The sequence below is a fragment of the Mirounga angustirostris genome, unplaced genomic scaffold (assembly GCF_029215605.1).
Source record: "Mirounga angustirostris isolate CCGP_5_RB_7025 unplaced genomic scaffold, mMirAng1.0.hap1 SCAF_7, whole genome shotgun sequence".
Lineage (NCBI taxonomy): Eukaryota > Metazoa > Chordata > Mammalia > Carnivora > Phocidae > Mirounga > Mirounga angustirostris.
Genome location: NW_026991715.1, coordinates 92,746,398 through 92,768,797, shown reverse-complemented (window position 1 = coordinate 92,768,797; position 22,400 = coordinate 92,746,398). Strand labels below are relative to the sequence as shown.

The 22,400-nt window shown below is 45.3% G+C and overlaps 1 protein-coding gene across 4 annotated transcripts; it reads left to right on the top strand.

Moving 5' to 3' along the window:
* The first annotated feature begins 7 nt into the window (after positions 1-7).
* BNIP1 (BCL2 interacting protein 1) lies at positions 8-22,319 on the top strand. 4 transcript variants are annotated; one of them, XM_064596560.1, is made up of 7 exons: positions 8-140; positions 2,040-2,132; positions 3,633-3,724; positions 6,538-6,639; positions 7,447-7,565; positions 17,619-17,760; positions 21,155-21,974. In XM_064596560.1, coding segments are annotated over exons 1-7 (633 nt in total). In that variant the 5' UTR covers positions 8-56; the 3' UTR covers positions 21,156-21,974. The 4 variants fall into 4 exon arrangements, with proteins under 4 accessions (XP_064452630.1, XP_054369502.1, XP_064452629.1 ...); XM_054513527.2 differs by lacking the exons at positions 17,619-17,760; positions 21,155-21,974 and adding an exon at positions 21,983-22,319; XM_064596559.1 differs by lacking the exon at positions 21,155-21,974 and having other exon boundaries at positions 17,619-19,348.
* Positions 22,320-22,400: the final 81 nt, after the last annotated feature.

The window sequence follows — 22,400 nt, the reverse complement described above, 5'->3', positions numbered from 1 at the left end:
CGCGGAAACGCGCTTAAATTTGGGCACCCCCGCTTCCCGTAGCCTGCGTCCTCAACATGGCGGCCTCCCAAGATGTCCACGTCCGTATCTGTAACCAAGAGATTATCAAATTCGACCTGGAGGTGAAGGCGCTTATCCAGGTACTAATTCCCGGGACCCCTGCCGGGCTCCAGCAGCCTTAAACCCAGGCTCCGCTGGCTTCCTGTGAGCTTGGCGGTCTCACTCCCGAGCTTTCCCCACTTGGTCAAGTCCCTGAGGTCGTTGGTCCCGCCCCATGGCCGGCTACCCCGTTGTGGTCCCCCTTTGGTCCCGTTTCCTTGACCGTTGGCCCTGATCCTCCATCCACTTGCTGTCGTCTTGCCCTCTTCTGGACACTCCCATGTTCCCCGGTCCCTGACCAGGCTGCCCCTTTGTGGCCCCCATTGGCCCCTCCCGGGCACACTTATCGACTGGGACCGCCACACAACATACCTGTCACCCTGGTTGGCCCCGCCTTCTGACACCGCCCTCCCCACCGTTTGGTGGCGCCCTGAGGGGCATTAGCCCCGCCCCCTCCTGGGCAGCTGGGCAGGGTGCGGTGTCCCGTGGTACCAAAGGCCGCCTGACACGGGAGGCACCCGGTGAAATGAACTTAACTTAGACTGTAGTTGTGACTTTGTAAGTGAGGAAATCGGGTAAAGTGCCAAGGCCTGAATCAGAGGGCAGATGGTGGCAAAACTGCGACCTGACGGGGAAGGTCCGCCTAGAGAGGGACTTAAGGAGTATCTACAACTTCGCTTAACAGATGGGGTAATTGAGATGCTTTGCCTTAAGCCACTTAAGGGCAGAAGGCAGCAGAGCAATAACCAATTGACATAGGCAAGAGTTAGGAGTGTAGAAATGGTTCCTTGAATTTAGCAAAAAGAAACTAGGAGTTTTAAACCTTGGTTTTAGGCAAGTCATTTCCCTTTCCAACAAATGTTAGTAGACATTAGATGTAGACTGAGAGTTTGCAACTAGCTGTGGCAAAAAGTGAAGGAAAGTAGGACTTCCCATAGAAAGCAGATGCAGAATAAACCAAAGTAGTGCCTTATCGTGGTGCAAGGGGGTGTGATTTAGCGAGTAAGCCAGAGAACAAGTGAGGAAACTTGATGCAAGCATTTAGACTTCTTCAACTTCACTTCTTCTCCATACACATTGCAAAACTTCTGGGATGAGTCTAGAAAAACAAATATAGGATTCATACAAATAAAATTGCCTGTTTACATAATCTAAGTTGCTTAAGTCCCCTTTTGTACTCTCTCATATTTGGGTTCTCATGGCTGCTAATGAGAAAGATTGATTATATCTAGATTTACTGCACTCTTACTGTGTTCCAACCCCTCTGCAACATGCTTTCCATACATATATGGTCTATGTGGTAGGCAGTGTGATGAGGAAACTGAGACACAGAGAACTCAAGTGACTTTTTGTTACACAGTCAATAAATTGCTACAGCCAGAATTTGAATCCACATACTCTGGCTCTAGGGCCTGCTCTAAAACCTGACCCCAGTCATTTTGAATGTCCAGAAACAAATTCTAAATTGACTCTTGGACATGTCTATAAACAGTGTGATTTATAACAGATGGTTTGTAAAATCAGATTGAAGTTAACCTTGTCCTTTTCCTATGATGCCAGCAATTGAGTTTGCAAGTTGGAAAGATCTAAAGTTAAAGTATCACTTTTGGATGTCCATTCTTGTTGGACATACAAGCTGCTTTAAGCCTTTTTATACCGACCAGGTGGCGTTTTGTTAAACTTTAGGAACTAGTAAGTCAAGACAGTTGTGTTTCTTTTTATGCTTTTATATTACATGCTCAAAATTAAAGAGGTATGAGAGAAATGTAAATGATAATGTTTTTGCTTGTGTTGCAGAGGTAAGCCGCAAAGATCAGGATGAATTATAGTCAGTAGGCCAGCCTTAGTTGTGGTCTAAGCCAATTCTGTCATTGTACAGATGGTATCATTTCATTTCATTGCCTCGAGAAAGGCCCTCTCACCTCTTCGATGTCTCCTAGGATATTCGAGATTGTTCAGGACCATTAAGTGCACTTACTGAACTGAATACTAAAGTGAAAGAGAAGTTTCAGCAGTTGCGGCACAGGATACAGGTGAGTAGCTGCAGAGCTGAGGTGTGGGGAGATTGGGTAACAATGAGGAGGCTCCATCTTGGGAGTAACCTCCGCTTGAGAGCTGTCCAGGTTTTTTTGTTTTGTTTTGTTTTGTTTTGTTTTGTTTAGTAAACGTTTGGACAGTGAGGGTAACTGTACTACCATGCTCTCAAGGTAAAAGTAAGGAACTTTTGAATGTATTGTCAGTGTCTCCTGGGGTTTTTTTCATGCTCTGCTTTGCCTAGCGTCTTCCTCCCTGTTTCTGAGGTCTCCAATCACTTCATATGCACATATAGCACTCCTGAATCCAACTAAGGTGTATGTGCTCTCTCAAAAACCACCGGAGTGAGAAGTATCCATTTGCATAGCCTGTTTCTGCTGCTGTGCCCTAGTGAGAATAAGATGGGTGCGTGGATCTGCCCATCCCTGAGTGGGTCTGGGGGCACCCGGTCTCACTGCTTGTGGTCCTGGGATTTAAAGACCTGTGCTTTTCCTGTGATGTGGCCCCAGATGCCAGCCAACAACCTTGTTGTTTAACAGAAGACAGTCTGTTTCCAAAGCTGGAAGAAAAACTGGCTATTCGGAAATAGTATGTCTGGGTCCTGTGTGTTGCCTTCCTAAGGGATTTTCAAGGCAGTTGTGAAAATAAGCAGCTTTTGTCATAAAAATTCACTTTAGAATTTTAACAATGTCACTGAACCTAGCTGATCTTTTTGCCTCCATCTCTAGCACTGATTTAATCATTTAATTTTTTATTTTTGAAAGGCTATTACTTTCATATATATATATATATGAATGTATGTTTATAAATATGGGCACATAGTGGGGCACCTGGGTGGCTCAGTCGTTAAGCGTCTGCCTTTGGCTCAGGTCATGATCCCAGGGTCCTGGGATCGAGCCCCTCATTGGGTTCCCTGCTCAGCGGGAAGCCTGCTTCTCCCTCTCCCACTCACCCTGCTTGTGTTCCTGCTCTCACTATCTCTCTCTGTCAAATAAATAAAATCTTTAAAAAAAAAAAATATGGGCACACAGTGAAACCTTCAAATTGTTTGCTACCAGTCAATAATGAAATAGGTACCGGGATTGAGAGTGAGCATTTAGACGTGTAGCAGTTTGATATTTCCATGATATCTCCAAGTGGGACCAGGGGGCTCCTCTTGAGTAATTTTTTATTCCCTTTCATTCCAGGCGTGCCCTAGATTATAGGAGTGAATCTCCCATTCCAGGGCAGCCATGCATCACTCACAGGTTGACCGCTCTGTCTCTTAGTTCCCTTCTCTCCTTGGGGCCCTGGGGATTATCTCTACTTTCTTGCAAGTCAGTTATATATTTATAAGGATGTTTGTTTTCTGATACCTGGCATTCCTAAGTGTTCTCTTTTAGGAGGGTTTTCAAGTGCTATTGTATAACCTGCCTAGAAGAGAAGTGCTCTTTGGTTTTTATATTGGCTTTTAAAATCATTTTAAAATCATTTTAATATAGCGCTCTTTTCCCCCAAAGGAGCTTGAGCAGTCAGCTAAAGAGCAAGACAGAGAGTCGGAGAAGCAAGCTCTGCTCCAGGAAGTGGAGAATCACAAAAAGCAGATGCTCAGGTAGGTGAGGCCTGTGCTGGGTCACTTGCTCCCTGGGAGGCTTGTACAAGGGTTTGCTTAACAAACCTGGCTTAATGATTTAATTGTGTCATTTATACACACTACTGATCTAGAGAGATCAGTAGTTCTCAAAGCAGGGGCCAGCAGGGGTTGTTGGTAGGTCAAATTGTGTATAGTTTGCAAAAGCATATTTACCATTATGCTGTATTTTATATTTTTAAGACAAAACCAAAAAATGGTTGCTTTTATAATACAGGGTCCTTTTTCTTTAAGCATAACTGTTACCAGAGAAAGTCCTACTTAAGATGGACCAAAATTTAGAAAGCTTTGAATGGGACTTTATCTTAAAAAATAAATAAATAAATAAATAAAATAAAATAAATAAATAAAATAAAAAATAAAACCCCCCCAAATGTAAATAAGGTTATGTTACGTTAAAGAAAATGGTGGTTATCGTTGTAGCTGTGTGCTAACCTTTGATTATATAATTGAAGTATGTGCTATTTCTGGGTATTGAGTTGGGGGACTTGCCAACAAAATTGTCTGATGGCATGAAACAGTACCTGTCCCTTCACATTTGGCTTTTGTATCATAGTCATAAAGAAGTTTGTCGTGGCAAAAATATTTGAGGGCTCCATCAACTCTCCCAATCCTCTGGTAGCCAGGTCATTCTCTTTTGAAGCCCGTGCTAATCATCATCCTCCTGGGTGTTCCCTTCGTCCTTGTTAATTGCTCTAATTCTGCCACACCTGTTTTTGTCTGTGGTTTTGCTTCTGATTTGAATAATTCTCCAGCGTCATCCTTGCTGACAACAGCTGTGTTTATAACACCCAGCTACAGGAGGAGACTGACAAAGATGTGGGCATGGTGGGGGCTAGTTAGTGTAAGTAGGGAGGGATGTGTGAGTGGTGACCAGTGTTAAAGTGCGTGGCTCAGTCATAATATTTTGTGTCGTGATGGCGTTTGCTTCCCTCGGCCACCAAGGATACTCAGATTATGAACACTGAGTCAGGAGGACCCCTTGTATAAAGTATAGTAAGTTACACCAGATAAGATGGGCTGAGCATGGGTTTAAAGTTGAGAATGGTCATTCATGATGTGGAGTTACAGGGGAGAGAGAGAAAACAATAAATGAATACTTCGGCAGTTGTGTGTGAAAGCTGGTTGTGCTTGCCTGGGTTATCGTGCTTATCACACCGTTCAGCAAATATTTGTTTGCTTGTCTTTCTCCCCAATAAATGTGAGCCCCTTGAGGACAGCCACTGTGGCTCACTTATCTCTGTGTCACAAGGCCCAGCAGAACCCCCTTGCTAATAGTTCGAAAATGTAGTTGATTCTTTTTAAATATCAGGTGCGAAGTGGCATAGTAGATGCTGTTCCGGTGGCAGCACAGAGGTGCTCTTAGAAAAACACCCTATCAGTTCACGTGCCCTGTGTTTGACTTCGTAAATACCTCAGGGGTTAGCACAGTTGATGTGAACCAGCTGCCTAAGAGTTCTAGTGCTTGAGTTTGCTTCTCTGAGGGGCCCAATTAACATTTGTTTTTGTTTTTTTGGTTTTTTTTTTTTTAAGATTTTATTTATTTATTTGACAGAGAGATAGAAGAGCACAAGCAGAGGGAATGGCAGAGGGAGAAGGAGAAGCAGGCTCTGCACTGAGCAGGGAGCCCGATGCGGGACTCGATCCCAGGACCCTGGGATCATGACCTGAGCCAAAGGCAGACGCTTAACCATCTGAACCACCCAGGCGCCCTAACATTTGTATAGTCCATCGACAAAAGCTGCACTGCGAACCCCAGGGAGCTGTTCACCAAATTTGAGGTGTCTCTCATAAGGGAGATCGGGCAAAGAATGTAAATAAATCACATCAAACTGGGCCCCGCTAATACATTGTGTTTATCTTGTTCATGATTGTTCTGGGTGTGTAAAGAACAGCAAATCTTAAAGAAATATTGAGCAAAACCAAAGTGCTGAATCACTATATTGTACACCTGAAACTAATATTACACTGTATGTTATCCGACTGGAATTTAAATAAAAACCTAGGGGCGCCTGGTTGGCTCAGTCGGTTGAGCGTCCAAATCTTGATTTTGGCTCAGGTCATGATCCCAGGGTCCTGGGATCAAGCCCTGTGTCAGGCTCTGCACTGAGCATGGAGCCTGCTTGAGATTTTTTTCTCTCTCTCCCTCTGCCTCTCCCCCTGCTCTCTCACTCTCAGGCGTGCTCTCAAAAAAAACAAACAAAAAACTTAAATAAAACTTTAAAAAGAAAAGAAATATTGAGGAAAACTGCCTTTCTATGATTTTTCTACTTCTCATAATACCTATTGATTGGCTAATGGGCCAGAAACTGTTGTTCTAGGTACTGGTGATCCAGAAATGAGTAAGACATGGTTCTCAGGAAATGGAACCAACCAGTACACAAGGCAAAGAGCAGGAAAATGTTAGAGATAACTTGACAGAACAGGGCCTTGTGCGCCCACAGCGAGTTTGAAGTCTGAAGCCGTTGCGGGCTGTCAGCACAGAAGTGCTGTGGCCAGACTGCTCCCTCTGGCTGCCCTGGAGGGAGAGGGACAGCTACAGGCAGTAGGGCAGTAGGAGAACGTCCCAGAGGCAGCCTCCAGGGTCCAGACCAGAGGTGTTGTGGCCTGAGCTGGAACAGTTGCTGGGGCAACCAAGAGGTGGAAATGGCGGGTGGTGGAGATGGACACTGTGGGCCACTCCTGGGTGGCCTTCCCCATCACTCCCGTGCCAGAAGGAAGAACTGCTGTGACTTGATCTGACAGAAACTCATGCAAGACCCTTTTGATTCCAGCAATCAGACCTCATGGAGGAAGGCTAATCTCACTTGCAAAATTGCTATCGACAATCTAGAGAAAGCAGAACTTCTCCAGGGAGGAGACCTCTTAAGGCAAAGGTATCTGTCTTTTTGTCTTTCTGGGCCCTGATGTTAGAACAGATAGCAATTGGCAAGGTGCAAAACCCACGTAAGGAACCCCTTCTTGTTTTCAATGTAAAACTGGTACTTAATTTTATTATATAGGTAATATTTTTTAAAGTGTGAAAGAAAATACATGCTTACTTGTAATAAATTGGTAAAATAAAGAAAAATATTAATGACAAAATGAAACCATACTGTCATTGTGTTGTACACATTTGGATACATTGCCTCCTCCCACCATTTTTTTTCACGAAGTCTGAATCATACTGTATATAAAACTTAGCGCCCTGCTATTCTTCACATAGCATTATAGCACAAATACTTGCTTGTTGCTTTAGAAACTCTTTAAACAAAGGTTTAAGAGTACATAGTATTCCCCTGTATTAGCTAATCCCCTGTTTGTGGGTGTTTACATTTCTAGTTTGTCCGTACCGTAAATAATACACAAGGCCACATCTTAGGACATAAGACTTTGTCCACATTTTGGATATTTCCTTTGGAGAGTTTCCCAGGGATGAGATTATTGGGCCAAAGGCCTAAATGTTTCTAAGGCTCCTAATACGTATTGCCAAATTGCTTTACAGAAAGTAGCAGCAGTTTGCGTTCCTACTAGGAGTCTTCAGGAGTGTGGTGTCAGCATACCCTTGCTGGTGTTGACTATGATCATTGATATTTAAATAGATTTTATTTTGATAGATTAAAAAAATGGGATCTCATTTGAAGATGGGATTTTCTTGCAGCCAGGCTTTTGTTGACATGCCTCCTCCCACTCTGGACTTTTAGGAAAACCACCAAAGAGAGCCTGGCCCAGACGTCCAGTGCCATCACGGAGAGCCTCATGGGGATCAGCAGGATGATGTCCCAGCAGGTCCAGCAGAGCGAGGAAGCCATGCAGACTCTAGGTAAAGCCGGACCTGGAGTTAGAAGCTTCTCCCAGAGACACCAGCCCCAGAGCCCTTGCCCTGGCACCTGCCACCAGGCTCTTCCACCTTTGCCCCCTCTCCCTACCCTCATCTCCAAGCTTACTGACTTGTGTGGCTCCTCAATTCTTCGACAGTGTGGTGTTGCCTAGAGTGGGATGTGTCGCTCTTACTTCTCTTTTTGGTTTTTATTGTTGTACTAAGAAGATCTACACACCCCTGTCAAAATGTTTCCCCAGCAGAAGCACTCCCAGGGTCTCCTGTGAAAAGTAGAGATCCCCAGGCCTTCTCCTGGAGAGTGGGTGCCAGTAGGGCTGGGGGAGGGGCCTGGCAGTCTGTTTTCTTCTCTGGAGTTCTGTGGACCCATGTGGCCAGGCAGGTTGGGGAATCATTGCTTGAGGAGATGTTTAGTATATTGGCTGCTGGTTGGTCTGCTAGGGCCTCAGCTTACGATTATACTCTCCAGTGTTATTTTTACATGAGCTCCTTTTAAAAGATACCATCAGAGGCCACAAAAGAAGCCACTTGAGCATCTGGTTTCTCTAGCAGCTTTCCCATGGTGTCTCCCTTGTAATGTAGAAGAGAATTGGCCCTCTTCGGAGTCCTTTGTATAGGAAAACAAAGAGAGAGTTTACTGTTTGAGACAGTTTTGGAAGATTTCACAGAGACTAAAGCAGAGAGTGTGGTATGCACTTGTCAGCTCATGGCTAGTCTCGTTTCAGCTCCACCCTTCCTGGGCCTCCATCTGGATTATTTCAAAGCAAATCACAGACATCATCTAAAAATATCTCAATATGTCTCTCTAAAAGATAAGAGACTCTTGAAACAAAAAACAAAACCAAACCACAATACTATTATCACTCTTAAAAAGTATGCATAATTTTGAGCCACTTTTTTTTCAGTGCACTATTCAAACAGGAGGAGGGAAAAGCAAAGCAAGCAACTTGTCCCCAAGGTCAATCCCTGTGTTTGAAACTTATCTGGGCATTTAGGCTCAGAACCAGCCAGTCACGTCCGCTACATGCGTGCTGGGGGCGGGGCTCAAGCCTTGGGAGAGACCTGGGAGAGTGTGCAAAGTAGGAAGCCACCTGGCCTTTGAGTGGAGGGCTTTTCTGCTTTGATGCAGGTGACAGGACGCCTCCCCCCACACACAGTTTATACACACATCAGAAACAGATGAGATCGTTAAGTGGTGAGGAGGGTGCACAGATGCTGATGGCTTCTGGGGTGTTGAGGGCTGTTCTTAGGGCCCATTAGAGAAAACTATTGAAGAAAGAAGAATGCAATTCTTAATCCTTTCCTTAGAGCTCACAAGTTCAGCTTGACTTAAGAGCCTGATAGGGCTACAATTTTTTAAAAAAAAAGCATATAAGGGATATAATGTCTGGAATTTGCTGGAATTGGGTGGGGTAGTATGGGAACAGGAGCGCCAGGGAATTGGTGGTTCTTGGGTATGGGTGATGGGCATAGGGCATTTCATGATACTATTCTGTCTACTTTGGTGATGCTTTAAAATTCTCTATCACATGAAGTTTAAAAAGAAAGGCCTGTTAGATTTTTTTGAACTGACTCTTACTTAGGTTTTTGGGGTGGAGGTAGGCATGGAGAAAGGGCCAATAGAGGGATTTTTGTTGTCTGAGTGTTTATTTTTCCCCTTCATCTGTCTTTATATAAATGCTGCTCTGTTTCCTCTGGTAATTTCTTTTACTTACTTATTGACTTTTAATTTTAGGAAAAAGTAATATGCATTACATGGTTAAGAAAAAAACCTTTAGGCCTGCATTGTCCAATAAAAATAGAATGTGAGCCACATATTTAACTTTAAATTTTCTAGTAGGCACATTAAAAAAGGTAAAAAGAAACCTGTGAATCTGTTTAACCCAATACATATAAAATATTTCCATTTCAATATGTAATATCAAAAACTATTGAGATATTTTACCTTCCTTTTTCTCATACTAAGTCTTGGAAATCATGTGTGTATTTTACACCTAGGGACATCTCAGTTTGGTTTAGCCGCATATGCATGCTCAAGTGCCACCTGTGTCTAGGGGCTGCCATATTGGACAGTACAGGAGAGATGTAAAAAGATAGCTCTCTCTTCTGACCTCCCTCTGACCTCTGGCCATCAGGTCTACTCCCCAAGGGCAACCACTGTTACCAGTTTCTTTTATATCCTCCTGAGCTCCTTCAAGCACGTATAGCACAAGCAAATTAAATATTCTTTATCCCCCTCTCTTTTACATAAATGGGAATTTTCACATACGCTCTTTCACACCTCACTTTTCCACTTAACAGCACATTTTATTCTTTGAATGTTCTGATGATGTTAGGCTTTGGGGGAGAATCTTGCCAGGCAGACCTTCTTACCCAAGTGTCAGGCTCAAATACCCATACTCAGAAGTACAGTACTCCTAGGCACAGGTACCTCCCCTTAGAGTTCATACAGTGGTCAGAGCAAGGTGTGACATCTTTAAAGCTACAGCAGTGTCCCAGGACTGAAGAACTGACGTGTGTGGGGGCTGGTGGCAGGGCCAGCCCAACTTGTTAGGATCCCACCAAGAGCAGATCTGACTCTCAGGGGTCCGGGCAGGGTGCACCTCAGGTGGAAAGTCTTGGTAACTCCTAGCTTCTGCCCCCCAAAAGACCTCATAGTGCCTGGTCATAATCACCCGGGTTCGTTTTGGGGCTGGTAGTTCTTCTCACCAGCACTTGCCTGCTTTGGAAAACTGAGATCGATGGTCAGTAAAGGAACTCTATTCTTTTTTCCCTGGTGATATTCACATTGGAGAACGCCTAGTTGTGGCCCTGTGACATTGTATATAAACAAACCACATCACTCTGAGCTGAATAGGACCTAGGGAGGTACTGTCCTTATAATATCCTTGTTCATTGCTCCTCTGGTTGTCTCTGCTCACATCTTTGCTTATGGCCGAGGGGAACTTGCTGCAAAGTGCAGTGTTATTTGCTGGTAACCCAGCCAGCAGAGCAAAGTCTTTGGATTTGGTGCTCTACAGTCTCTGAGTCAGGCTCCCTCCCTCTTTTGTTTCAGCCAATTCTTCCCGGACTATCCTGGATGCAAATGAAGAGTTTAAGTCCATGTCAGGGACCATCCAGTTGGGACGGAAGCTTATCACAAAATATAATCGCCGAGAGCTGACGGACAAGCTTCTCATTTTCCTTGCCCTGGCCCTTTTCCTTGCTACGGTCCTCTATATTGTAAAAAAGCGGCTCTTTCCATTTTTGTAAGATCTGGAATTACCAGCTTTTGCCCTTTAAGCTCGTGTCAGGATCTGTCCATGCTCCTGAGGTCTGGCCCCGGCTGCCAAACCAGTGCACACCTCTGCAGCCTGTTCCACTTGCTCAGCAGGTGGTTTGCAGACCCAGCCCCCCAGCTTTCTGTAGGCAGCTGGTTGGCCTATAAAGGGCGAGTAGAGCAAGGGGAGGCCTGTCATCAGGATACCTGCAGGACACAGGGACTCCAGGAGCCATCACACAGTGCGTGTGGCTGTCACATGGGGCATGCAGAGGCCAGCCTTCAGGATTGGATCCTCCTCTCTCCCCTTCTCCTGCTATAGCCTTAATGCCAGATCTGGTGGAAGGAAGAGAGAAGTGGGGAGAAGAAGGATAAGGAAAACTCAGGCCCATTCCTTGAATAAACTTGACTCTATTTAATAGAATGAAATGCATGTGGATTTATAAGGTATCCTTCTGGGAATTTGTGACCTGTTTTTGATGTCCAGATTTCTAGAACATCAACTTAGATCATTTATTTGTTCATTCAACAAAGGATTATTAAGCAACAGCCACATGCAATGTCTTATAGACGTTGCTGACCGTTACAAATACTTGGTAAAGCAGCTGTGGTTCCTCCCTCAGGGAGCAAGAAGAACAAGATCTCATAGGCTCTAATAAAGCAAGTTACAAAAAGCCCCCACGGGAGGTGGCTGACACCACATCTGAAAAGGCTCAGGCAGACATCCTTCTCTTTCTATGTACAGTGGTGGGCCTGGCCTGGGGGTGTGCCGTGTCTTGGGGGCTGGCCCACATCTTTCTCTTTGAGGTCCAGAGCTAAATATAACCATGAGAGCGAGCCTAGTGATAAGCTGAGGCCTGTCTGGGCCTGAGTTCTGTTGAGGCCTGGGGGATACTGGGGCTCAGGCTGGGAGATGTTAGTATCTCCTTGTGCTGTAGGCCTGGCTGGCCTCATGAAATCCCAGCCTCCCCACTATTTATAGCCCCAGAGGCCCTGGGAGGTGTAATGTGGAGGCAGAGGGGAAAGTGGAAAGAACATGGACTTTGAACCTTGGTTTTGAGCCTTGGCTCTACTACTAAGGGACCATGTGACCATGGGCAAGTTACCTTTTGTCACTGAGCCTCAGTTTCCCCACCTGTAAAGTGGGGGTGATAGTCCATATAGTCATTTGTAGAGTCAATATGAGAATCAAACAAGAATGTACAGTAACAAGTGCAGCTTCTGTCTGACTGGACAGTGGGCTTCCCAAATGGGGCCCCCTCCAGGACTCTGGGCCCTGAGGTTTCCTGCAGCGAACAGGCTTTAATGAAAGCTGGCCTGGGCGTCGGAAGTTCTGTTAGATCAGCTTGAGCAGAGGGAGGGTGTGAACAGTTACGGCTTCAGTTACAAAGTCCGGATTGTCGTGGGACCAAGTGTGTAAGAGATTGGCTGCACACCTCAGACTGAGTAGTTTAATGAACAGGTTCTAAGTTGAAGTGTGTGTGTGTGTATTTGTACACACACACTTCCATATATATATATCATTCTTAAACAATTTCTGGACTGAGAAGACACTCAGTGCAAAATGTGTATGCATGTGTCTTATTTATAGTCAAGTTAAAGCTGAGAATAAAGCACAGATGGGAAATTCCCACTCAGATTCCAGCTGTAAGTGCAGCAGATGGATGTTATCAATTTAGGATTTTCTTGTCTTAACATTTTTCTTTACTACTTCCCACTAATTGTCAACATCCTCCTTACAATATGGGAATGTGTGGGCTCTGTACTCCTTAAAAAAATCTCCCTTTGACTTTATTCTTCTTTAACTTGTTTCCTTCTGCAAATAGGTTGAATTTGAAGTGTCATCAATAGCATTATATCTTGCAGCCCCAGTCAGCCAGCCACCGGGATTCAAAATGATCCCCAGGTGGGCTGGCTGGGCAGAAGCAGCCAGCGCCATATTCATCCGTGAGGGGGCAGTGTTCACATTTGTTCTATGATCTTGCTGTGTTTAGGACTCTCCATCAGTCCACATGGAATGTTCTTATGGATTTTTTTTTTTTTTTTCCAGATACCAGACTTTAAAAAAAAAGCCATACAAATGTACAAAGTCCACCTATATAGTTTTTGGGAGATGTTTCATAAATGGTTTTAATTCTCACTGTTAACAGTAACGTAAACTTGTATTCTACATTTTGCTTAGATGAAGGTCAAGGAGCTAAAAGGACAGAGCATCTGTCAAGAGGTCGTTCATTCAAGTATTTACTGAGGACCTACTTTGTACCAGGCACTGTGTTAGGTACACTCAGTGAACGAAACAAAGATTCCCTGTTGTCATGGAACTTATATGTGGCGGAGGGTGGCCAGATGATAAACAATTAAGATACTAAATAAGTCATTCATTCTGTTAGGAAAATAAGCATCTTAGGGAAAAGTGAAGCTGGCTAATGGAGATCTGGAATATAGGTGAGGGGATAGGTTTGCGGTATTAAGTAGGGTGGTCAGAGCTGGCCTCATTGAGGAGATAAGATTTGAGCAAAGGCCTGTTGAGGATGGAGACACCATAGCCATGTGGACTGCTGAGGGAGGAGGGTTCCACACAGGCCAGCTAGAGCTAGTGCAAAGGCCTACAGTGGGAGCATCTGCGATACTGTGATTTATCGTCAGAAATATATATTTGGTGTCCCCGGTCCTGGCACAGAGCTGCTAAAGCCCTTGGACTTTCCTACAATGAGAGTGATAAAGGTTTCTTTTGTTATCTTCATGAGGCAACTTTTGGAAAGCACTAAGGATGGGGCTGGTTGCCAGTGGGCCTCAGAGGAGGGGAGGGGGCTGGAGATTGAGTTCTGTCACGAGTGGCCAGTGATTTAATCAGTCATGCCTGTGTAATGAAGCCTCCACGGAACCCAAAAGGAGGGGCGCCTGGGTGGCTCAGTCGTTAAGCGTCTGCCTTCAGCTCAGGTCATGATCCCAGGGTCCTGGGATCGAGCCCCACATTGGGCTCCCTGCTCGGCGGGAAGCCTGCTTCTCCCTCTCCCACTCCCCCTACTTGTGTTGCCTCTCTCGCTGTGTCTCTCTCTATCAAATAAGTAAATAAAATCTTTAAAACAAAAAACCAGAAGGACTGGATTCAGAGATCTGGGTTGGTGAGCACGTGGAGATTGAGGGAGGGTGGTGCACTTGGAGAGGGCACGGAAGCTCTGTGTTCTTTCCTCATGCCTTTCCCTGGCATCTCTTTCATCTGTCCCTGAATTATATCCTCTTGTAATAAATTGGCAATCTAGTAAGTAAAATGTTTCCTTCATTTCTGTGAACCTCTCTAGCGAATTAATCAAACCTGAGGAGGAGGTGCTCATGGGAATCTCCCATCTGTGGCCTGCTAGTCAGAAGCCCCTGTGACAATCTAGACTTGTGATGGGCAGCTGAAATGGGGGTGAGGGGTGGGGTCGCAGTTTTGTGGGATTGAGCCTTTAACCTGTGGGATCTGATGACCATGTGGGTAGTGTCCGAATTGAGTTGAATTATAGGACACCCAGCTAGAACTGATTGTTGGTGTGGGGAAAAAACCCATACATCGGAAATGCATCCATGCATGCACTGGAGCATGACTGATGGGGGAATAGCAAGGAAGCTAGTGTGGTTAGAGCAGAGTGTGAGGAGCAGTAGAGAAGTAGCACAGGACATCAGAGTGGGAACAAAATCATGCGAAGCCTTATAGGTCATTGGAATGATTGAGCTTGTACTTTGAGGAACATGGGGAGCCACTGGAGCAGAGGAGTGACTTGATATGACCCACGTGTTGATAACAAAGTGAACAAGACAAGTACAGAGCAGGGTGGCCAGTTGGGAGGACCATTGCAGGTGTCCAGGTAGCAGATTGATGGTGGCTTATACCTGGCTGAGCAGTAGAGGTGGTGAGAAGTAGTCATATTCTGGATATATTTTGAAGATAGAACCAATAAGATAAGGTTTCTTGAAGGGTCTCATTCTTGAAGGAATGAGAGCCAAAACTAGGAAATTCCTTTTTTTAAAATGTCCTTTTATTTTTAAGTAATCTGTACACCCAACATGGGGCTTGAACTCACAACCACTGAGATCAAGAGCCGCATGCTCTACCAAGTGAACCAGCCAGGCACTCCAAAACTATGAAATTCTTGGCCTACGTAACAAGGAGGAAAAGATCAGGAGTTGGGTTTTGGCCATGTTGGACTTGAGATGTCTAATTAGACCGCCTAGTCAAGATGCCAGGTACACAGGTGGTTATGTGTGAGTCTGGGGTTTGGGAGAGCAGTCAGGGCTCATGGTATAAATTTGAAAGAGGGCACATAGATGGGATTTAAAGCCATGAGGTTGGATGAGCTCGCCCAGAGATTTGAGTATAGATAAAGAAGAACTCACGACAAAAAAGAGGAGCCAGCACATGAGACTAAGGAGGAATGCCCAGAGACAGAGCCACGGTTACCAGTGAGACTTTTTAGGGAGTCTGTTCTTTTAAAAATCCCCCAAATAGGAGACTTTCTGATCTACAAGAGTCTGTGTTTTTCATCCTTGTCTTCATCGTTGTCATCGTCACTCTCATCATCAAAAGCATCTACTGTTTGTTGAGTTCCGGCTGTGTGCGAGATCCCTGAGGACTGCACATAAATGCAGTTCCCCCTTGCCTTTTAGGACAGCACAGAATGACAGTGGTGCCTGTGCACTGGCTGCCGTAGGGGACCTGTGGAGGGAGGGAGCATTCCTCTGTGACAGGACGGGGAAGGTTGTGCCTTCCCCCTTGAGCCCTGCTCTGTCTTCTCCCCTTTACTGCTCAACTTCTGTGACACGGTCTGTGTCCTCATCACCCACTTCCCGGCCCACTTAAGTCTTATTGCTGCGACGGTCCCACTCTCTCATAAACAAGCCTCCCTGGGGTCATCAGTTACCTCCAGGCTGTTCATCTGAAGGATGTCTGCCCCACCTATCTCATCCTTAGCAGTTGTTGACCATGGTGGGCATTGTTCCTCCCAGAAACCTGTTTCTGTGATACCACACTCTAGGTTTTCCTCTTGTTCTCTGGCAACTCCTGCTCACTCTTCTTTCTTCATCTTCTCTTCAGCCTTAAGTGCTGGCTTACCAGAGCTTCTTCCCTCTTCTCCTTCTATGTATTCCCTCACAGGCAAGGTCATCCTTATCCACCCCCACCCCCCCGCCCAGTTTAACAATCATCTAGAGAATAACTATCAATAATTTCAAAGTTCTATCTCCATGACAGACTCTCAGGTGAGCTCCAGATCTCTATCATCTCCAACCTTCTAGCATTTCCATTCACATGTCTCTGTCTCTGAGACTCCACTTCAGGAGGGACCTCTCCCTCCTAGGCACGGCCTGGCTCTTCTCCAGCTTCCCTGTCTTCCCTGACACACCTCATTTCCCCTCCCAGGCTTCCTTTTCCCTTCACCAGGCCCATCTGCTTCACACCTCTTGCCACCAGCCCAAGAGATGAGACTTCATTCAACGGTCAATATTGTTCTGAAGGAAGGCAGATACATTGTGTTAGTGAATTTAGGAGGTCAGAAGGCTCTGCTGGAGGCAATTTGGCAGGGTGATCCAATTTGGATATTTTTCTAAGGAAAAAAAGATAGTTAAAAAAAAAAGATAGTTAAAATGTAAAATAAGCTTCCTTTTCTTCCTTGACTAATGGTGGTCTCCCCTGGGGCCCTGCCTGAGGGTTTGCCCAACCTGTGTTTCTTCCCTAAACAAGGGCAGAATAAAAATAGCTGGGGGCTAATCTAAGAGATACCAGCCAGGAGTCTCAGCAGTTGTCAGGAATGAAGGGCTGCAGGCTGGGATGAGGGGAGGGGATGGGTGTTATCTACCCCACCAACCGCCCCCCCCCCCACCCCAGTCCCCAACAGCAGAGCCCCAGGGCCCATGGTATTGGTCAACTTGCATTTTCAACGGCCCTACAGTGCACAGGGCCCCAAATCTGCCCTTTGGTGACAGAGGGGCCTGGGTTCTAACTGTAGTCTTCCTGGCCACATGCCCCTGGGCTGGGATTGCCCCTCTGTTGTTTCCTCATCTGGAACACAGGGATACCCAACAGCATTGACCTCTTAGGGGTGCTGGGAGATTAAAGGACAAAAGTCACCCAAGAACTCACACAGTGGAGCTCACAGTCACCCTGATGGCCATTGCATTCATTACCAGAAAAACGTGGAATGACCTCATTCCCTTTTCTCTTTGGAGCTTTATTTTGGGGGAAATGGTGGTTAGGTGAAGAGGATGCTGGGATTGGCAAGGAATCAGGCCCAAGGATGGAGCAGAGTTTCTCGGATGCTAGAGAGCTGAATGGGACAAAGCAGGTGGTGGAAAATTGGCCATCTTTCTCAAAACATCCAAAAAAAAAAAAAAAAAGTCAATGGGAAGAATTAGCTCAATGTAAAATGTTCTGTTTATTATTATTAAATCTTTGCTCTTCTCTCCCTGCCCCCGCAATTTGTTCACTGGCAAAGAATGCTCCTGGGTAAAATGAATCCATAAAGTAACAAATGAATATGGACTGGAAAATGAAGAAATGGTCACTCAGTTTTAATCTGACAGCTTGACTGGTATGAACGACAGGAGGGCTCCTAACAGAAATGTCACAGTTTCTGAGAAAGGAGTTCTTAGTTTGCAAGAGATGGCTCTGCCATTGCATTCTCTGCCACTACCTGACCAGGTTTGCAGACCAGTGGATTCAAGGACCGAGGGGAGGTGCGTTCTTAGACTCTGCAATCTCCTGGCTGCCTTGCTGAAATGACCTCAACCCACTCCACCCCCAGTCCATTCCAGATTCGTACTGCATGTGTTCTTTGGCTACACTCTGCTGGGCACTAAGGACAGAAGAGGAGGATTGTCCCTGCCTTGCGGAGCCCACAGCCTATTGGAGACAGAGCCGGAGCTAGATAGTTACCCCAGAGGGTGGTAAGTGTCCTAAAGGGAGCCACAGGGGCCCTGGGGAGCACAAAGTGACAACTCCTTTAGACTGCTTAGAAGCAGCAAATGGTAGTCAAAATAAAATTAATGATAAGCAATTATAATGAGGTCCAAAAGCAGTGCTTGGTGAGGTGTTCAGGAGGTGATGATGTTAATAAATTTATTGAGTGCTTACTATGTGCCAGGCACTGTGCATTAATTCACTTAATCCAGGAATTCTACCAAAAGTTAATGTTATTCCAGCTGAGGCAGCTGAGACCCAGAAAGGTCCAGAAACATACACATGGTCACACAGTTAGCTAGTAACTGGTAGAACTAGGGTTCAAACCCAGACAGTTAGGCTCAAGAGTCTCTGGACTGCTCCCAACAGTAGGAATAATAGAGGCCAACAAAGTTCTGGGGGCAGAGGCATCCTCCATGCAGACCCCACCCAGCAACCCATAATGATCTAAAGGAGAGGGTAGAGATGGAGGAGTTGAGGGTGCAGGGTTAGCAGATCCCTTTGTGAGGGTGCCTGCTGAGCTTGGTCAGCACTGGAGGTTCAGGAACAGGAAGTCACATAAGCAAAAGAAAGAATTCACTGGCTTGTGTAATGGTAAGTGGCTTTAGACACAGCTGGATCCAGGTGCTCTAACAAAGATGTTAGAAACTGGTCTCCTTTGGTCTCTCCCCTATTTCCCTCCACTTGGCTTTCTTCTGAGGTGGACTCTGACCAGGTAGCAGGTTTCCCCCTTCCCCATGGGCAGCTTCAGACTTACATCCACCTAGCTTGGAGTTTCTGAAGAAAGAGCCTTTTCCTTAAGAGTTCCTGAAAATCCCTCGCTGAGTCCCTGTGGCCAGGGGGCCAGGATATCCTGATTGGTGAGGCCCTGGTCACACGGCCAGCATGGGCGTGGAATCAGCCCCGCTTGGACCAACCGCAGAGTGGAAAGTGGGAGGAGGTCGTTCCTTGAAGGAAATAAGAGCAGCTGGGCTGCGTTTTTGCCAGTGTAGTGGTCACGGCGCGGCTTATTTCCTCTGTAGGAAGAAGTATACTTTTAACAGCGGATTCTCTTATTAGGAAAGATCTGTTCATTGTAGGAAAATTAGAAAACATATTTAAGCCACACAAACTCCTCCTTCCAAAGATACTAATTTATAGTCTCATCTAGAGAGAATTGCTGGAAACATTTGGGAGTGGATGCTGTATCTTTTTTTCTTTCTTCTTTTCTACCTCCAACATATATGGGATCATGTTGTATATCCTGGTTTGTTTGTTTTTACTTTAAAAAATAGTTGATCAAGATATAATTTATAATAAACTGCACATAATTAAACTGTATAATTTGATGATGTTTGTCATGTGTACCACACAATCAGGGTAATGAGCATATTCATCACCCCCCACAATGTTCTGGTGACCCTTCGTAATCTTTAGGATATGTGCTGCAGAAGTGAGCACATGCTCCTTTGTAGTCTGTTTGCCGCCACTGCTCCCGTACTTTCTCCAGATGACCACTGATCTGCTTTCTATCACTATAGACTAGATTGTACTTTTCATCACATTTTATAAATGGGTCATATCATATATACTATTTGGGGCGTGTGGCTTTTTTCACTCGGTATGATTATGGACCTTTTACCTCAGTATAGTTATTTTGAGGTTCATTTGTATTGCTAAATGTGTCGATAGTTCCTTTTTATTGTTGAGTACTACTTTATTATATGGACATATCACAGTTTGTTTATCCGCACTGGATAGTGGACTTGCACACCCATGTTCATAGCAGCATTATTCACAAAAGCCTAAATGTGGAAGTAACCCAAGTGTCCCATCAATGGATGAATGGGTAAACCAAATATGGTTATACATACAATGGAATATTACTAAGCCTTAAAAAGGAATGAAATTCTGCCACACACTACATGGATGACATACTTTGACGACATTATACTAAGTGAAATAAGCCACACATGAGAGGACAAATATTGTATGATCTCACTTATACAAGGTACCTTTTATAGTCAAATTCATAGTGACAAAGTAGAAGGGTGCTGCTGTTGGGGGAGGGGAGAATGAGAAGGGACAATGGGGAGTTACAGTTTAGTGTTTAATGGGGACAGAGTTTCCATTTAGGGTGATTCAGTTTAGGAAAAGTTCTGGAGATGGATGGTGGTGATGATCATACAATAGTGTGAATGTGTTTAATGCCACTGAATTGTATACTCAACAGGGGTTAAAATGATAAATTTTGTGTTATGTATATTTTACCACAAAAAAACATTGTTTTAAAGGAGAGGGTGGATTTCCCGGCAACCCACTGGAGTGGCTCCAGATCTGAAGGAGAGCTTTCGGAGCCTGGGCAGCTCTGGGACTGAGTCCTGAACAAGTCCTGACTCCAAGCACTCGTGGTCCTAGCACTGTGCCCGTGCTGCCTCCCATCTCTGCTCTTCTTTGCAAGGCTTTATCCTCTTAGCCTCTTCTCGGTGGGACATGTGACCACTCGCTGCTCTGGGATTTAAGAAGACAGAACTTTCCCACATTTAGTAAGAAGGATACTAGGGAAGGATTCATGGAACGCAGACACCGGAAACCTCAAAGTCATGTTCAAAACTCCTTTTTTCATCCCCATATTATCACCTCCAAGGGTGTGGCCATTCTTTTCCATAGTGAACTTTCCTATGGTTCTCCCTTTTCCTACTGCCCCAATTGGACTTGGGCTGGCTTATTGCAATAACTTTTTCGGTTTTTTTTGAGGGGGGTCAGGGGCAGAGAGAGAGGGAATCTTAAGTAGGCTCCAGGCCAGTGCAGAGCCTGACCGGGGGTTTGATCTCCATCTCACGATCCTGAGATCATGACCTGAGCTGCAATCAAGAGTCAGATGCTTAATTGACTGAGCCACCCAGGCACCCCACGCAATAACTTTCTGAATGGTCTCCCGACCCTAGGCTCTGAGGGATGGGCTTATTTAAGGTGAAGAAACTTAGCACATTTCAAGAATGTGAGGGTGAATGGAGAGGAAGGTAGGCAAGGTCATGGGGGAGGTGAGGGGAGAGGGTTCACCTTGGGAAAGGGTTTCGTGTTCCACTGTAAGAACATTTGGAGAGAGTGTGTGTATGTGTGGAGACCTCTGCTGTCTTTGGTTTCTCTTTCCTGAGGGTTCAAGGTGGGGTTAGGGGTGCTGAGAAGATGGACAAGACAGAGACTCATGGGGTGGTAGGTAGGATGGCTGGTAGTGTTGGAGCTTTGCGGAGGTTCTGGGAACTTTGGGTCAGGAAACCGCTGTGCAATCACTTTAAAAGATGTTTGCAAATTTCTTGACATTCTTTCCATCAAAAGGTGTAGTCTAAGTCCTCTCCCCTTGACTATGGGCTGACTTTCATGATGTGCTTCTAATAACAGACTGTAGTGGAAGTGATGCTGTGTGACATCTGAGACTAGATCATAAAACAATATAGCATCCATCTGGCTCTCGCTCGGGACACTCACCCTTAGAACCCAGCCACCATGCTGTGAAGATGCCCAGGCCAAACAGGGAGGCCACTTGCTAGTGTTGGAGCCCAGCTGAGGTCTCTGCTGACAACCAGCGTCAAACGCCAGGCGTGGGAATGATGGGGACTTCGAAATGACTCCGGCACCAGCTACCATCTGACTGCAACTGCATGAGCATGAGAGGCCCCAAGGAAGAAACGTTGGGCTGAACCCCACGATCCCCAGAACCATGAGACAAAATAACAATGGCCACGTGTTGTCGTTTTGCACCCTCGTGTATTGTGATTTGTTACACAGCAGTAGATAGCTGGAACATGCTGCCAGACTGCCCTCAGAACATCAGTTCCTGTGGTTGACATTGTCCTTATCGAATGAACATTCATTTTTTGATGGTAAAGTGATTCATTTGATGGTAAAAGCGATACAGGGTCCTGTGAGAAAATTTGGAAGACACTGACAAATTCAAAGAAGAAAAAATTACCTGAAATCTACTACCCAAGATAATCCCTAGCACACAACAGGCACTCAATAAATATTTACTGAGGAAGTGAATGACCTGATGACTTGCCCCCCTGCCCCTGTATCCATTTTTGGGCATTTAGGTTGTTTGCAGGTTTTTGGAATGGTAGGTTTTTGATCTCTGGAGTTCACTGTGCTGAGCAAGATGGAAGCAGGACATGGTGAATCAGTTGGGCAAGCCATTTTAAGGTTTGCAACCTTAACATTTGTCTTTCCCAGGTAGAAAAGCATTTCCTGGAGCCTTCAGGAACCTTCCCCCCATCTGGGGCATTGACTCACCCCAGCTCAGAAAAGAGATCGCAAACATCTTCCTTCTGGAAAATGGATTTACATAGGAAGGTGAGCTTTCAGGATAATATTTATATCCATCTTTCAGTCGTGCTGCTCATGTTACTCAGTGTCACACTGACTTCAAACACTTCTCCCCAGCAAGTACAGGCATTGCCATCAGCTATTCTCAGGAACAAATGTGGTCATGTAATCCCAGGGCCTACAAAGAATGTGGCAGCAACTGAAACCAAATTAACCATTTTCTGAACCAAAAACTGGAAAGCAAATAGCAGAGGTGCTTTTGAGCAGTACCTCTGCTATTTGCAGATATTAGTGACCCAGAATTTTCTCAATCCTCTGACCAAAA